The following is a 13,438-nucleotide window of genomic DNA, read 5'->3' on the forward strand; positions in this document are numbered from 1 at the left end:
TTGCCCCGTCTTGGCTGAGACAGACGTGGTATCCCTACCTACTCTGCATGTCCTCCCATCATCCACGGGCTCTCCCCAACAGGCCAGATCTCCTTTTCCAGAACAACGGACTGGCTCTTTACCCTGAGCTCCACAAGCTCCACCTCACAGCGTGGTTCCTTCATGGTTCCAAAACCATGAACTAGCCTGTTCTGAGCAAGTCTGATATGTCTTCCTGCACAGTAGGAAAGACTCCACTCATAAAATCCACCTGCAGAAGTGGAAGCGTTTTGCCCTCTGGTGCTCACGTAATCACTTAGCGCCCAATACGGTGACCCTCCCTATCATTCTAGACTACCTCTTGGAACTAAAACAAGACGGACATTCGCTCAGCTCCATCAAAGTGCACCTGGTGGCACTTACCACCTTCCATGACCTCTTAGTAGGTTATTCACTCTTTACCCACCCAACCATAAAACGATTTCTCACAGGCCTGCAAAACCTCTACCCTGAAATTCACCCAATAGCTGCTTCATGGAATCTTAACCTCGTTCTACACGCTCTCATGAAACCTCCATTCGAGCCCTTGGCTACCTCCTCTCATCTCCATATGTCCATGAAGGTGGCTTTTCTTAGTTGCCATAACATCGGCAAGGAGAGTAGGTGAAATGAGTGCCCTGATGGCCCACTCTCCCTATACAATCTTCTCCAAAGACAAAGTCACTTTGAGACCACATCCTAAATTTCTTCCTAAAGTGGTATCTACCTTCCACCTCAGCCAACCTATATACTTACCTACTTTCTATCCCGAACCTCACAAGAGGCAACCCTGCATACTCTCGATGTCAGGTGAGCAATTGCCTTTTATTTAGACAGGACTAAGCCATTTCTCAAGTCTCCAAGACTCTTTGTTTCCATTACTGAAAATATCAAAGGGTATGGCTATCTCTAAACAACATCTGTCCAAGTGGATCTCTGACTGCATCAGATCCTGTTACCGTGCGAAGACTCTTCAACCGCCCGGCAACATTAGAACTCATTCCACTAGAGCCATGTCGGCATCCATTGCCTTCTTACACAACGTTCCCATTCCTGATATCTGCAAAGCGGCTACATGGTCATCTGAACACACCTTTGCAAAACACTATGCTCTAATGCAAGACACCACGGCAGACACAATAGTAGGTCATATAGTACTATCTTCAGTACTCCCTGCCGTATCTTCAAAGTCCCACCAACCGCAGTGGGTACTGCTACACATTCACCTAGAGTGGAGCACCCACAGGGACAGCACTCGAAGAAGAAGAGAAAGTTACTCACCTTGCAGTAACTGAGGTTCTTCGAGATGTGTCCCCCTGTGGGTGCTCCACTCCCCACCCTCCTCCCCTCTACTTTGGAGTACTGAGATTACTCTCCACGGTAGAGAAGGAACTGAGGAGGGTGTGGGGCGCACGCACTCAGGAAGATTCCAACTAGACAGGAGATACCATCTGGGTGCGTGCACCCCAACCAGGCACTGCTGCCGAAAATCTCCGATCGACAGCGCCGGGACACACTGTCACCTAGAGTGGAGCACCCACAGGGACACACATCTTGAAGAACCTCAGTTACTGCAAGGTGAGTAACTTTCTCTTCTTCGGGCCACTATAAGGCCCAAGGATGTCTGACTAAAGATTATTTTAGTGCTAGATCTCAAGTTTCTATGCCCTTGCACTAAGGTGTGTGTGTGTGTGTGTGTGTGCGCCTGTGTATATGTGTATATATAAAATGTGTGTGTATATGTTAGCAAACTTTAACAGTTGGGGCTGAAATTTCCATGCTGGGTGCCTCAGGCATAGGACAATTTCAGCAAAAACAGTTCAGCCATTATGAGGAATGAGATTAAGGAAAAATATGTTGTTTTGCCCATGTTAAATTTTTTGGCAGCCTTTTCTTTGAAAACTTTTGTGCCCCATGCTTTGGAGCAGGAAATAGAAATTTGGCAGGGGTGCTGGCCTTTGGGGCAGGGGTGGTTGTACCAGTTCATTTGGGTGGATTTTCATTAATTTATAAACCTTTGAAAAATAGCACTTCATATGTGCTTGGTAGAGATTTGATAGGCTGCATCTAAATTTCCCACAGATTCTGTATGCACTGAGCATTCTCCAGTGTTGGGCTGCAAGGGGTTGAGCAGGTCTTCTTGTGTAATTGCAGCTGTGGGCTGCTGCAGGCCAGTCACCAGAACAAAAAAAGAGCAAAACTCTCTCTCCTGTGCTCTGATACCCTCCCCTACCCTGCTGGATCCAGGCAGCATAGCAAAGGAAGCTGCCTGATTCAAATGCAGAGGGGAAATGAGCTAGAATGGGGTAAAGACGGCAGTAGATTGGGACAAGGAATGTGTATGGAGGGGAGACAGGGACTAGCAGGACAAGAAAACGGGGGCAGGGGCTGGGAAGGAAAACTGGATGGATATTGGAAACCTGTGGTGGGGTGAAGACTGGAAACCAGCAGGGCTGGGTGGCAGACAGATATAAGGCGCCAGAGTGCAGAGAGAAAAGGACTTGTTGGCATAGGTGCTGGAACTAGAGGCACGTGGGTGCTGCCATACATCCTTGCTTGAAGTGGTTTCCATTATATACAGGTTTTACAGTTTGATTCAATTGCTGTCAGCACCCCCACAATAAAAAATTGTTCCAGCACCCATGCTTGTTGGGCAGGGAGATGGGAACAAAGAGCCAGACGCATGGGAAGGAGACCCTGGAATTGGACAAGGAGTCTGTGGAGGGATACTGGGCATAAGAGGTGGTAGTGATAGGGAATATGGTCATGGTGGTGGCAACTGGAGGCCATTGGCAGGAATTGACAGATAAGAAAAACTGGGATGGAGGGAAGTTGGGACTAGGATCAGACTGGGACTAGGTAGGTGAGGTGAATGGGACTGAGACAAGGAGCTGGGGATGAGGAAGAGACAGGACTGGGACAGGGGCAGATTAGAGGGGATAGGGCAGAATTGGGTCTAGCTTTGGGGCAGTGGCAGAAGTCTGTCCACTAGTGACTACTCCCCTCCAGAGCCTGGAATGGAACCCAAGTTCCTGAGTCTCACCAGTGCTCTGCTATCAGCAAATATCTGGGAAACCCACTGGCAAAGTGTGTGACTCATCCCTCCTCTAGTGCTAGTCCACATAGAAGACAACATTCGACTACCGTCACTTACTCCATTAGGTCAGGTGGTGCAGTGGATTTAAAGGTTCAAACTCTGCTGATGACCCAGATGGATGTCAGTATGGTGCCAATTGATGGAATTTGTTTTTTCAGTTTGCTTTTTTAAAAACTGAGGGAAAAGTGCTATATAATGCTAAGTATTCTGAAATATTCTGGTTCTTTCAATCTCAAATTTGGCACCGAAAATTAGTTGATACTTTTTACCTTAATATCTCTGTGCCTCCGTTTCCTATTGTGAGAATGGGGATACTACCCCTTCATCTCACAGGGTTGTTGTGAAAATACATTATTTGTGAATCACTCGTACTGTACTGATAAGAGCCATAGAAAAGCCCATGAATCAATAATTCTTCAGAGCAGGATTTGAATAATGTGCAGTAAATAAGGCCTAGAGCTGCCACAATAATGATAAAATATATTGTTCATTAAATACACACTGTCCATTCTATGCACAGAATGAGGCAGGGGCCCTATGGGAAAACGTAATATGTGATCATATAATTAAAGACTGTGTCATAATGCATATGCACAAGGGATCCAAATTAATTCTGGAATATTATCATTTTTGAGTGCTTGGCTTTGCAACCATGATGTATGTGACACTCTATACCAGGCCTGCACAACATAGGGCCCGCGTGGGCTCACTATACGGTCCACAGTCAAGCGGCGGGGTGAGGCTGTCGGGTTTGCCCAGGGCCGGTGCAACCATCTGGGATTTTTCCTCCCTCCCCTCCCTTCCCCTCACGCAGAGTGTGGCGTGGCTGATTGGGCATCTGGGTCTGATTTAGCTGCTCCCATTAGTCTCCAGCAGGCAGAGTCCCTCCCCGGTACGCCCCCTTCCCCTGCCTCAGCGTCACGTTACAGCACTCTGCAGGGGAGGGGTTGTGTGCTCAGCTGCTTGTTTGGTTGGCTTCACGTGGAGCCAGCAGCTGGAGCGGCATGGTGATAAGGGGAGTCCCGAGGGGCAGTAAGGGAGCAGGAGGAGGGTTGAATGGGTCGGGAGTTCTGGGGGAATGTCAGGGGGTGGGGGTGTGGATAGGGATTGGAGCAGTCGGGACAGGGAGCAAGGGCAGGGTTGGATGGGTTGGGAGTTCGGGGGGGGGCTGTCGGGGAGGGGCTGTCGGGTGGGGGTGTGAAGAGGGATCGGAGTAGTCGGGACAGGGAGCAGGGGGAGGGTTGGATGGGTTGGGTTTTGTGTGTAACCTCACAGCCCTGCACACGTGTCGCATGCCAAATGCCCTAACGTCCAGAAGCGCACGTGTTTCCGTCTCGGTCTCCTGCTCCCCCAGCCTGGCATACAGCGGGTGCATCACTTCCAGGCCCTGCTGAGGCGGGAAGCGCTGGGCAGGAGGCAGAGCCGGTAAGTGCTGAGTAAGGGGAGGAGTGCCCAGCCTGGGCTCGAGCCGCAGCTCGGGAGGGGGTGGGGGGACTCGGCCAAGACCCCCCCCCAACCCTTCAGTTAGAGGTGGGGCGGCTACTGCGCTGGTTGCTCCCAGGGTGGTCTCTGTAGTGTTGGGGGGATTGAACTGTCTGTGGGCAGCCAGGAAATCCCCGGGGGAGGGATGTGTGTGTGTGTGTGTTTTGCACCTGCCCTGCCCCAACTGCTGCCCCCTTCCCTGGTCCAGGGACCTTCCACCTCCCCGGCCCCTATCACACTGCTCCCACCCCGCAGGGCTCCCTGTGTTTGTGTGTTGGACAGTCACATCCAATCCCTTCATACTGCCCCCCTTTTCCCTCCCCTTAATTCACAGCCCCAGAAAATCCCTTCACACTGTCCCCCTTTTCCCCTCCCCTTATTTCATGGGGGATGATGAACCGAGCGGGTGGGCGGTGCTGGGGTGTGTGTGTTGTGTTTCGGGAGAGCTGTGGAGGGGGGTGTTTCGGGGCAGCTGGGGGGGTTTGGCCCTCAGCTGTTTTCTTTTGGAGTAATATGGCCCTCGCCACTTTACGAGTTGTGCAGGCCTGCTCTATACCTTGGGAGAGTTCCCTGTACCCCCCGTATGCCTCATCTATATATAATTGTGCTATTACATATAAAGCATGCCATGTGAGATATCATAGAATATCAAGGTTGGAAAGGGACCTCAGGAGGTCATCTAGTCACTTAGTCCAACTCTCTGCTCAAAGCAGGACCAACCCCCAACTAAATCATCCCAGCCAGGGCTTTGTCAAGCCTGACCTTAAAAACCTCTAAGGAAGGAGGTGGTGGAATCTCCTTAGATAACCCATTCCAGTGCTTCACCATCCTCCTAGTGAAAAAGTTTTTCCTAATATCCAACCTAAACCTCCCCCATTGCAACTTGAGACCTTGTTCTGTCATCTGCTACCACTGAGAACTGCCTAGATCCATCCTCTTTGGAACCCCCTTTAAGGTAGTTGAAAGCAGCTATCAAATCCCCCCTCATTCTTCTCTTCTGCAGACTAAACAATCCCAGTTCCCTCAGCCTCTCCTCATAAGTCATGTGCTCCAGCCCCTAATCATTTTTGTTGCCCTCCGCTGGACTTTTTCCAATTTTTCCACATCCTTCTTGTAGTGTGGGGCCTAAAACTGGACACAGTACTCCAGATGAGGCCTCACCAATGTCGAATAGAGGGGAATGATCACATCCCTCGATCTGCTGGAAATGCCCCTACTTATACAGCCCAAAATGTCGTTAGCCTTCTTGGCAACAAGGGCACACTGATGACTGATATCCAGCTTCTCGTCCACTGTAACCCCTAGGTCCTTTTCTGCAGCACTGCTGCCTAGCCATTCGGTCCCTAGTCTGTAGCAGTGCATGGGATTCTTCCATCCTAAATGCAGGACTCTGCACTTCTCCTTGTTGAACCTAATCAGGTTTCTTTTGGCCCAATCCTCTAATTTGTCTAGGTCCCTCTGTATCCTATCCCTACCAGCATATCTACCACTCCTCCCAGTTTAGTGTCATCTGCAAACTTGCTGAGAGTGCAGTCCATGCCATCTTCCAGATCATTAATGAAGATATTGAAAAAAACCGGCCCCAGGACTGACCCTTGGGGCACTCCGCTTGATATCGGCTGCCATTGATTTAGATACCAGGAGCCATTGATCGCTATCCATTGAGCCCGATGATCTAGCCAGCTTTCTATCCACCTTATAGTCCATTCATCCAGCCCATACTTCTTTAACTTCCTGTCAAGAATACTGTGGGAGACCGTATCAAAAGCTTTGCTAAAGTCAAGGATTCAGAGTAGCAGCCATGTTAGTCTGTATCCGCAAAAAAAACAGGAGTACTTGTGGCACCTTAAAGACTAACACATTTATTTTAGCATGAGCTAAAGTCAAGGAATAACACATCCACTGCTTTCCCCTCATCCACAGAGCCAGTTATCTCCTCATAGAAGGCAATTAGGTTAGTCAGGCATGACTTGCCCTTGGTGAATCCATGCTGACTGTTCCTGATCACTTTCCTCTCCTCTAAGTACTTCAGAATTGATTCCTTGAGGACCTGCTCCATGATTTTTCCAGGGACTGAGGTGAGGCTGACTGGCCTGTAGTTCCCTAGATCCTCCTTCCTCTCTTTTTTAAAGATAGGTACTGCATTAGCCTTTTTCCAGTCATCCAGGACCTCCCCGATTGCCATGAGTTTTCAAAGATAATGGCCAGTGGCTCTGCAATCACATCTGCTAACTCATTTAGCACCCTCGGATGCAGTGCATCTGGCCCCATGGACTTGTGCTCGTCCAGCTTTTTTAAATAGTCCTGAACCACTTCTTTCTCCACAGAGAGCTGGTCAGCACCTCCCCATGCTGTGCTGCCCAGTGCAGTAGTCTGGGAGCTGACCTTGTTCATGAAGACAGAAGGGAAAAAAATCATTGAGTACATTAGCTTTTTCCACATCCTCTGTCACTAGGTTGCCTCCCTCATTCAGTAAGGGGCCCACGCTTTCCTTGACTTACTTCTTGTTGCTAACAGGGGAAAGATTATGATCTGCTGAACCCCATTGCTCCATCTAAATATGTATATCATTAATGCATATCAAGTATCAGAGGGGTAGTCGTGTTAGTTTGGATCTGTAAAAGCAGCAAAGAGTCCTGTGTCACCTTATAGACTAACAGACGTATTGGAGCATGAGCTTTCGTGGGTGAATACCCACTTCATTGACATGCATCCGACGAAGTGGGTATTCACCCACGAAAGCTCATGCTCCAATACGTCTGTTAGTCTATAAGGTGCCACTGGACTCTTTGCTGCTATTAATGCATATAAAGTTATGAGAATTGTTGTATGATTGTCACTAAAATGTGTTGTGGGTTTGGGAAGTGCCCAGATACTAGCTTCCCAAAGACATTAACCAGGGGGATAACCAATGCCTGGGCGGGTGTCGAACTACCGTCAACAGACATTGTCCAACAAGGGAGCTAGAATGCAATGACTCACTTACATAAGGCCACACTAGGGGAATTGCTCAACCTTGCCATGCCCACCAGACATGCCTGGACTTCTCTTCTCCAAGCACATGGACAAAGGGTAAAAACCAGAACACAATGGCCCTATGCTTTACCTTTTCTCCTCCCCCTACCTATGCTGCAAGCAACAAGGATGATTAGAATACTGAAGACTCCAACAGAGGAGACTGGTCCAGGTTTAAGAGACAAACCTGTATATGAAGGACTGTAAGATCCAGTGGGGTGAGAACATTGCTTGATCTAAATACTGTCTAGTGTGATAAGGGTTAAAGTTCAGACTGTGTGCTTATATTTTCTGTTCTTTTTCTTTTGGTAACCACTCTGACTTTTTGCCTATCACTTGTAATTGCTTAAAATCTGTATTTTGTAATCAATAAATTTATTTTACTGTTTATCTTTACCAGTGAGTTTGCCTGAAGTGCTTGGTAAATCTGCTCAGGTTTACAAATGCTGGTGTATATCCACTTTCCATTGATGAAGTGGTGAACCAATTAATAAATTTGCATTACTCAAGAAAGGGTCTTGAACAGTGCAAGACGATATAATCCTGAGGTACAAGGCTGGGAGCTGGTGTGATTTGGCTGGTGCCTTTCTCTGTGTGATTTCACGAGTGGCTCTGGGAGCATTCATGCAATCTAGCTGGGTGTGCCGAGTGGTAACAGTGCTTGGAGGGGTTTGCTGCTTGTCACTAGCAAAGCATTATGAGAGACAGCCTAGGCTGGAGAATTAAGGGGGCACAGTGGTCCCACAGTCCCAGGCTGCACCCTGGGAATCCCATCTCAATGTACTTTTAATGTAACTTTGTGTGTGTAATATATCATTATATATATTTCATATAATGACAAAATATATTTTAATTTTTCAAATGATTGATCCTTTTTGTCTCAAACTTTATTTAATGAAAAAAAAGTTAAGAATTCATCCTTACGCATGGAATTTTTTTTTAAACTAACATTCTTTTTAAGTTTCAGAATGGTAGCCATGTTAGTTTGTATCAGCAAAAACAATACCTTGTTATTTATTCTTTTAAAGTTTCTTAAAATAGTAAACTTTTTTTCCATCAGTCTAGATTACATATTAAAATAACAAAATTGTTTGGGTTTTGCAGATTGCCTTCATGACCTTGACTTTGTTCCCCATCCGACTCTTTTTTGCTGCTTTTATGATGTTATTGGCCTGGCCTTTTGCATTCATTGCTTCAATGGGATCTGCTGAGAGAGAACTGGAAAAGCCCCTCTCCTGGTGGCGAAAGTGAGTCACTGCATTCATTGATTTGGTAAAGCATGCGCTGAGGTACAATAAATAGATAACCATTATATAACTTTTCAGCTTCGAGGAGAGAAGTCCTGGAATAACCTGACAGTACTAGACAGTTTTCCTTTTAATATGGGGAAGGCAGATCTGTGACAAGTGTAAAATCTGTCACTTACACATTTTTCCCTAATGAGAAGTTAAAAATATGTGAGTTGACTGAATACATATGTGCATTATCAGTTGGCCCTTAGATTGCAGAGACAGAGGGGGATTTAAGTCAGTTTTGTAAAACACAATTTGTGCAGTTTCATTTTAATAATCTTTAACTTGCATTATTTTCATAAATATCTATTTCTCCTTACTGCAAAGGAGGTTTTCTGGAAAGATTAGGAAACCACCAACAGTTATGTAATTTTTAAATTAAGGTCTCCGCTAAAGTTGAGATGACACTATATATAGAAAACGTTCTTAATAATCTTAAAGGTCTATACCCAGAGATGGTTTTCTTAGTGGTCAAAACCAAAATCAGTTAGTGTTCATTGTTTCAAAATTGGGGACTTCTGGGTAAGAAAGATGCCTATAATACTCAGGAATTAAATAAAATATAACTGAACTAGATGCTGTTGGTTTGCAAATGGCTTACATGTTTAGAAAGGGAGAACAAAATACCTTTATTAAATGTTTCTGGTTCAAAAAAACAGAGGTTTGGAAAGATTAGATTTTTATTGATAAATGTCAGCAAACGTCAATTTCACCATATACACACAAATCAATAAAAACATTTCCATTGATAATCAAAATTTGCATGTAAGCAAAGTAAGAAAAGGCTTGATACAAATGGAATAGCAAATGGATAGTAAAAACATATTTATTGTCTTAAGGATATTTACTTTGTATATTTTGATGTGATATTGAAAATTTGTGTTAACTTTTTAAAGCTTTAATTTTTTGAATATACACAACACGTTTATTTAAAAACTATTTTTGTAACACTTTTACATCACTGAAGTAGTGTAACCATTATATCTAAATTATTTACAGAGTAGTGGACTTTTTGCTGAAAGCAATCATGAGAACAATGTGGCTTGCTGGAGGATTCCATTGGATAAATGTAAAGGGCAGACAGGCTTTACCAGCAGAAGCAGCAATATTAACTCTGGCTCCACATTCCTCATACTTCGATGCCATTCCTGTGACCATGACTATGGCTTCCGTTGTGATGAAGGCAGAAAGCAAAGATATTCCTGTATGGGGAAGTAAGTTCAGTTAGTCAACATTTTATTTTCCAAGTAAGATTAAAAATAAAGTCCTAGAAATGTCATGACTGCATATTAAATTTGGCAGAGCGGGGATGGACCGTAAGCAAAGCAACAAAGTTAAGTTAGAACAAGTGAGGAAGTGAAATTTTACAGGGCTGTTTTGATTATTAAATGAGTTAACTGAAAAGTATGACATGGTTGTTCCAAAAGGTGAATGACTGTAGGAAGCAAAACCAAATAATTCCACAGAATCCAGAGGTAAGTCACAACATCCTGAGGGCAGAGTGTGGACTGTAAGAGTAGAGAGAGAGACAACTATTTAAAGTTCTGATATTTAGGGACACTGTAGAACAAGTCCACCCAGAATTCCTGTCCTGATTTTTCCACTTGGGGAAGCTGGTCTCGTGAAAGGAAGAGACCCAGATGGAATGGAGGGACACATTTCTTCTGATTGAGATAGGGGAGGCTGATCGTCCCTCCTGCATCAAGGAGGTGGTTCTAGGCAATGAGGTTACAGTTTGAGATGGAGGCATACTGGAGTGGCTTGGGGGTTGGTCATTAGAAACATAGATAGTTCTGAGATACCACTTACTTAGCTATCTTGCAAACAGCTAAACAAACTTCTAGTAAGTGTGGGAAGACGCTTGTGGCTGTGGTACATATTGATGACATAAGAAGGTGTAGGAGAGAGGTTGTGGAAGCTAAATTCAGATTGTTAGGAAGATTTAGGGTCAGAGGTCAATGGTTAGAAACATTTCAGAGAAAGCTACTAGTTTCATGCATGGGTCAGCTAGACAGAGCTCAGCATCTCAATGTACGGATATAAAGACCTATAGAAAGAATGGGTTTAAATTAGACACTGGATGGGGAACACTTTGGCGTAGAGAGAGCCTAGACAAATGAGATGAATTCCACCTTAATCAAGAGGAACCAGACTATTGACAGACATGAATAATAAAGTTTTGGGGACTTGGTTAAACTAGAAGTTGGAGCAGAACTGACAAGTGTTGAGCAATCAAGTCTCATGAAGACATCTGTTAGAGAAGTCAGTGATATGGATGTGTATCTGTATCAAGTAAAGGATAGGCCAGAGAACTACAACAGAACAGGAAACATCAAGGTCACAGAGCTAAATTCTGTTAAGTCAACTCAGAATATAAGAGTTTTGTAGAAGTAGACTCATGGTTAAAAACAAAAATCTACAAATTTCTGAATACAAATGAATGAAGCCAAAAAGCAAAAATAGTGTCTGAAAGTGGAAGAGGACCTTGCTATAATAGTGATTACTGAAATGTGGTGGAATGACAAAAATCAGTGGGATATAATGTCTGCCTAAATTCCGCAAAGGAAGTCTAGATTGTGTTGAATGTGAGAGAGTAACTCTATCTAAAAGATTACATAGTGAGAGAAGTTCTAAGGAGAGGTGATCATGAAGTTCAGTCTGTGGGGATACAGAGATTGCAGATAAAATTCAAATTTGACAGATACAAAGTAATGCACACTGAGTAATTCAAATCATTTCCTCTATAAACCTCACTGGGTTCTCAATGATCTATATTGACTTAAGAAAAAGACTTGGAGCAAAATCCTGCCCCTATTGAAGTAAAAGGCTAAATTCCCATTGACTTCCCCAGGGCCAGGATTTAATCCCTGAGGATTATTAAAGGCAGGTCCACGAACACCTCTGCTCAATGTCCAGCAGTTGTCAAAAAATCGCTAATGCTAGAATGTATAAGAAATTGGATGGAAAAATATGGAAAGCATTATACCATCATGTAAATAAATGGTACATTCTTATTTGGAATACTGCATTCAGTTCTTGTCACCCCCATCTTCACAACAACAGATTTGGAGGGTGTTCGGATATGGGCAATACGACTGATTAGAAACATGGAAAAGAGAGAAAAGATTGGAACTGTTCACTTTATTATGTGCCACCTATTCATCTCCTCTCTAGTGAATAGTAGAAAAGGAGTTTGATCAGTAACAGTCACCTTTTATGGTAATGAAAGGTTAAGGAATGTTCAGTAAAATTGAAAGGTAGCAAATTCAAAACTGGTAAAAAGAAATACAACATGTACCATGGTCATTAAAGGGACCAAGAGCTTAACAGGATTCAAAAAAGGATTAGACATTTATATGAATAACAAGAATGGCCAATGTTACAATAGCAAGTATTTGAAAAATAAATAAGAGCTTTGAACGGGATGTAAATCCTCAAATTTCAGGGTATAAACCTACTTCTAACCTTTGGGCTTTAGGAGGAAACTTGCCCTGTAGGGCTGTTTCTTCTGAACGATACTGGAGTAAATGGAGCTACTGGTCTGATTGAGAATGGAAATTCCTGTGTTCCTATCTATATTCTTACTTTGGATATGCTTCATATTGGAGTTATGTTGTTTATGATCCACCAAAACTGGGTCCCATATATTTTTTGGATTGCAGAGTTGATTCGCAGAGATTATTTTTTTTATAATCTAAGTACATTACTTCGAAACTAATGAACATGTTGAAAGGCTTAATTATGTGTATTTTATCAATGCTGTGACCTAGAAATAATTTAGTCTGAAATTTGTTTTTGGATTCTTACGGCTTTGTAGTATGGGATTTTTAGCAGTAGTTTTATTGCAAACAAATTTCTAGCTTTTACAGTTTCGTTGATACTTCACAACTCTGCAGAGCAGTAAGAAGTTACAGATGACTATCTTAGGAAGGGTGGTCCCCAAATATCTCTGGCTCTGAGTAACTGAATTTTACATAATTGGTAACACCAAAACCAAGCGGTTAACTGTGAAGAATTTCAATTTAAGTATTCAGTGTGGATCCCTACTCTTAGGAGGACTTGAACTTCTCACATCCATGGCCAGAATCCTGTGGAAAGCAATGTATGCTCTGTGCAGAGCTGAATATTGTGTGATACAAAGAAATGTAGCTCCATTTCCATCTCATATCTTTAGACCGGTATGTGAGGCCTCAACCTTTTATCATTATGGCTGCTTCTAGGCTGGGCATGTTGCTGTAAAATAGGATGTAGGAGGCATTTTTGGAGAAAAGTAGATAAACAAGTTATCTTTCGTCATTTGAATGTGCTGAAACTGAAAAAAAATGTTTACCAGGATGAGGTGTAACATTTCACTTTCTAAATTGGAGATCAAAATTTAAATACAATTTGAAAAATTAGTAAATTTTTATGGTTTTTATTCCACTACATACAGTTATTATATATTCCACACATTGTTTAGACAAGCATAATTTAACAGTTCCTACGTATGCCAACACGCTCTTTGCATTTACAGGCTGCAGTCTATGCCAGTGTG

General features: G+C 43.7%; 1 protein-coding gene across 2 annotated transcripts in view; it reads left to right on the plus strand.

Annotated features, from left to right (window-relative positions):
- Window positions 1–13,438, plus strand: part of LPCAT1 (lysophosphatidylcholine acyltransferase 1) — a 189,390-nt gene that overhangs the window by 29,229 nt on the left and 146,723 nt on the right. For both annotated transcript variants that reach the window (XM_039525204.1, XM_039525205.1), the window contains exons 2-3: window positions 8,717–8,859; window positions 9,904–10,118. In XM_039525204.1, coding sequence (XP_039381138.1) covers window positions 8,717–8,859; window positions 9,904–10,118 — 358 coding nt within the window. The remainder of the gene's footprint in view (window positions 1–8,716; window positions 8,860–9,903; window positions 10,119–13,438) is intronic.

Source organism: Mauremys reevesii, linkage group 2, assembly GCF_016161935.1.
Source record: "Mauremys reevesii isolate NIE-2019 linkage group 2, ASM1616193v1, whole genome shotgun sequence".
NCBI lineage: Eukaryota > Metazoa > Chordata > Testudines > Geoemydidae > Mauremys > Mauremys reevesii.